At 61.4% G+C, this 2947-nt stretch overlaps 1 protein-coding gene across 2 annotated transcripts; it reads left to right on the forward strand.

Annotated features, from left to right (window-relative positions):
• The first annotated feature begins 506 nt into the window (after positions 1 to 506).
• On the forward strand, positions 507 to 2217 carry LOC118690391 (transcription cofactor HES-6-like). 2 transcript variants are annotated; one of them, XM_036389237.1, is made up of 4 exons: positions 565 to 641; positions 722 to 808; positions 885 to 966; positions 1051 to 2217. In XM_036389237.1, the coding sequence occupies exons 1-4, from the start codon at positions 576 to 578 to the stop codon at positions 1476 to 1478; spliced, it is 663 nt and encodes a 220-aa protein (XP_036245130.1). In that variant the 5' UTR covers positions 565 to 575; the 3' UTR covers positions 1479 to 2217. The 2 variants fall into 2 exon arrangements, with proteins under 2 accessions (XP_054371943.1, XP_036245130.1); XM_054515968.1 differs by having other exon boundaries at positions 507 to 641; positions 885 to 2217.
• Positions 2218 to 2947: the final 730 nt, after the last annotated feature.

The following is a 2947-nucleotide window of genomic DNA, read 5'->3' on the forward strand; positions in this document are numbered from 1 at the left end:
GGGCACGACAACACCGGCTCCGTGCCAGCTGTGCATGCTGAGCCCCACGGCCTCCGGTCACGGCTCAGACTGACTCTGGCACGCCCAGGTCGGTGCTGGCACCCCGCCGGCAGCTGGCCGGCCCCGCCGTGCCCTCTGTTCCACCGACACTGCAGCCGCACACGCGGGTGTTCCGAGGCGCTGAGCCCGCAACGGGCGCTGGGGTTCGGGGTCATTGGCGCTGAGGGACGGGCCAGCCGCCCCGCGGAGCCGCACGCCGGTGGGATCACGGCACGGCACGGCACGGCACGGTACGGTACGGTACGATATGGCCCGGCCCGGCCCGCTCCAGCCCAGCCCAGCCCAGCCCGACCCGCTCCTGCTCCCTCTCCCGCTCCGGGGCCGGGCCCAGCGCCGGGGCCGCTCCGCCCGCCCCGCCCCGGCGCAGACAAAGCGCGCGGCCGCCATTGGCCCGTTCGGCCAACGCTCGGCGCTGCCCGTGCGGCGCGGCCAATGGGCTCTTTGACATGCAAATCGCGGGGTATAAAACGGGCGGCGCGGAGCGGGAGCGGAGGGAGCGGGGCAGCGGCGCGGCCATGGCGCCGGGCACGGCCCGCCCGCCGCACGGCGAGGGCTGCGCGGGGCCCCGCGGCGACCGGAGGGTGAGCGGCGGGGACAGCACGGGCGGGGCTGGGCCGGGGCAGGGGCGGCTAACGAGCTGACGGTGCTGTTGTCCCCGCAGACGAGGAAGCCGCTGGTGGAGAAGAAGCGCCGGGCGCGCATCAACGAGAGCCTGCGGGAGCTGCGGCTGCTGCTGGCCGACAGCGAGGTGAGGCGGCGGCGGGGTGGGGGCCGGGGCCCGGTGGGGCCCGGGGCCGCGCTGACGGCCGCGTCCCCCGGGTCAGTTTCAGGCGAAGCTGGAGAACGCGGAGGTGCTGGAGCGGACGGTGCGGCGGGTGCGGGCCGTGCTGGAGCGCCGCGGCCGCGGTGAGTGCGGGCCCGGGGGGCGGCGGGGGGCGCCCGGCCCGGCCCGCGCCTCACCCGCGCCCCTCTCTGTCCCCCACGGCGCAGGGGGCGGGCGGCGGCTCCTGGAGGCCAGCGAGCGCTTCGCCGCCGGCTACATCCAGTGCATGCACGAGGTGCACACCTTCGTCTCCAGCTGCCCCGGCATCGACGCCACCACGGCCGCCGAGCTGCTCAACCACCTGCTGGAGTCCATGCCCCTCAGCGAGGGCGGCTGCCCGGACTCGATCACGGACGTTGTGGCGGAGCCGGCCCTCGGGCCCTGGCCCGCCGCCGAGGCGCTGTCCCTGCCGGCCGCAGCCCGCCCGGGCCCGGCCCTGCCCGCCCCCAGCGAGGAGCCCGGCTCCGGCTCCTGCTCCGACTCGGACGAGGCGGAGGCCGGGCCGGGCCAGACCCCCTCGGACGGACTGGACGCGTCCCAAACGCAGGGCCTGCCCTCGCCCGGCTCGCCCAAAGCCATGTGGAGACCCTGGTAACAGCGGAGAGGAGCCAGCGCAGGGCTGCCTGTGGGGAGGGCAGCGTGCCCCGCACACGCGTGTGCTGAGCGAGAGTGTCCGTGTGTCTGTCTGTGAGTGTCCGTGTGTCTGTCTGTGTGCGCGGCTGGCAGCGCTGTGGCTGCGGACTCGGGCTCTCTGACGCTGTCAGCCCCTGACAGCCTAATAGCGAACGCGTGAACATTTCATCCCTGTGCGTGTGTGGCGTTTTTAACTTCGGGGGTTGTTTTTGCGAGAGGATGGGGGGAGGAGGGAAGTGGTTTGTAGTAGCGAAGCTCTCTGGTGGAGACACAGCAGTTATTTTATAACCCTTTCTCTTTCTTCTTGGCCCTTAGAAGCGGCCCAAACGCCGCTACCTTTTAAGAAAAAGTCCTTGTGCGTTTTAAATCACGATAGTTAATGGCAGGAGAAGCTGGAGCTAAATCTGCATGCGTGGTTTCAAGCGTTCTAGTGATAGCACAGACCCCTGAAAGGTGTCTATACCAGATAGCAGTCTAAAGTCTCACCTTTAGGGAAGGGAGAGAAAGCTAGAAACCTGGTGGAATTAGACAAACATTTTAAAAGATGTTGGTGGCAGGGTGCCTTTTAGAAATGAGTGTCTTTATGCACATTTTGCTTTTAGCACGTTTGAGTTTATTGTGACTTTATGTATATTAGGGTGTCAAATGTTTTTTTATTTTTAATCTTTAATAAAAAAACCCCTTGAATTCACAACGTGGCATATATTGTGTAATGTGGTGTGTTTCTAACCCGTTTTAAAACATTAAAAATCCAGCTCTCTTGTTGGCTCTCAACACCAGCATGTCTATATCATGGAAACAATGCTGGTAATTAAGCACTTAATTCTTGTACTAAGCATTGTTAACTTAACTATTGGAATTCAAATATTTCTTTTGTTTAATTCTCGTTGACACTTAAGTGTAGTGAATGAGTAAGGTCAGACTGGCTGAGGTTGGTCCCAGGCCACAGAGTTTGGGGCTGGTTGTTCTGGATGCCAGTCCCAAGCCTGCTCTACTTGATCTGCCATCTGAAGGCGTCGCTCACACATGCACAGCCCTAACTTCAGAAGTGCTAGGCAAATCCTGTCCTGGGGCATAACTTCACAGGAGGGTGGTTTGCATTTTGGGCTTTTTTTTTTTTGGTTGGTGGAGAGCAAAGAAAGACTCCATTGAATGGAGTGTCCAGTGGATTTGGAAAGTGTTCTTCAATGTTTCTGGGGGTGTGGAGGGGGACCCTCAGCATTCTTAGGCTGGTTCCTCCTTTGGGGAGATGCCAGGTTATTTTTGCTGTGGTACAATACCTTTCAGAGAGCTGTCATTGTAAAGAGGAAAAAAAGGATTGTAAAGTGTCTTAATACGTGGAAGTTCCCAAACACAGAACAAGCAAGAAAGGAAGTGACCAAGGGACTAGACATGTGCCTTTGTTAATAACCATGTGGAATAATAAAAATA

Source organism: Molothrus ater, chromosome 10, assembly GCF_012460135.2.
Source record: "Molothrus ater isolate BHLD 08-10-18 breed brown headed cowbird chromosome 10, BPBGC_Mater_1.1, whole genome shotgun sequence".
Taxonomy (NCBI): Eukaryota; Metazoa; Chordata; class Aves; order Passeriformes; family Icteridae; genus Molothrus; species Molothrus ater.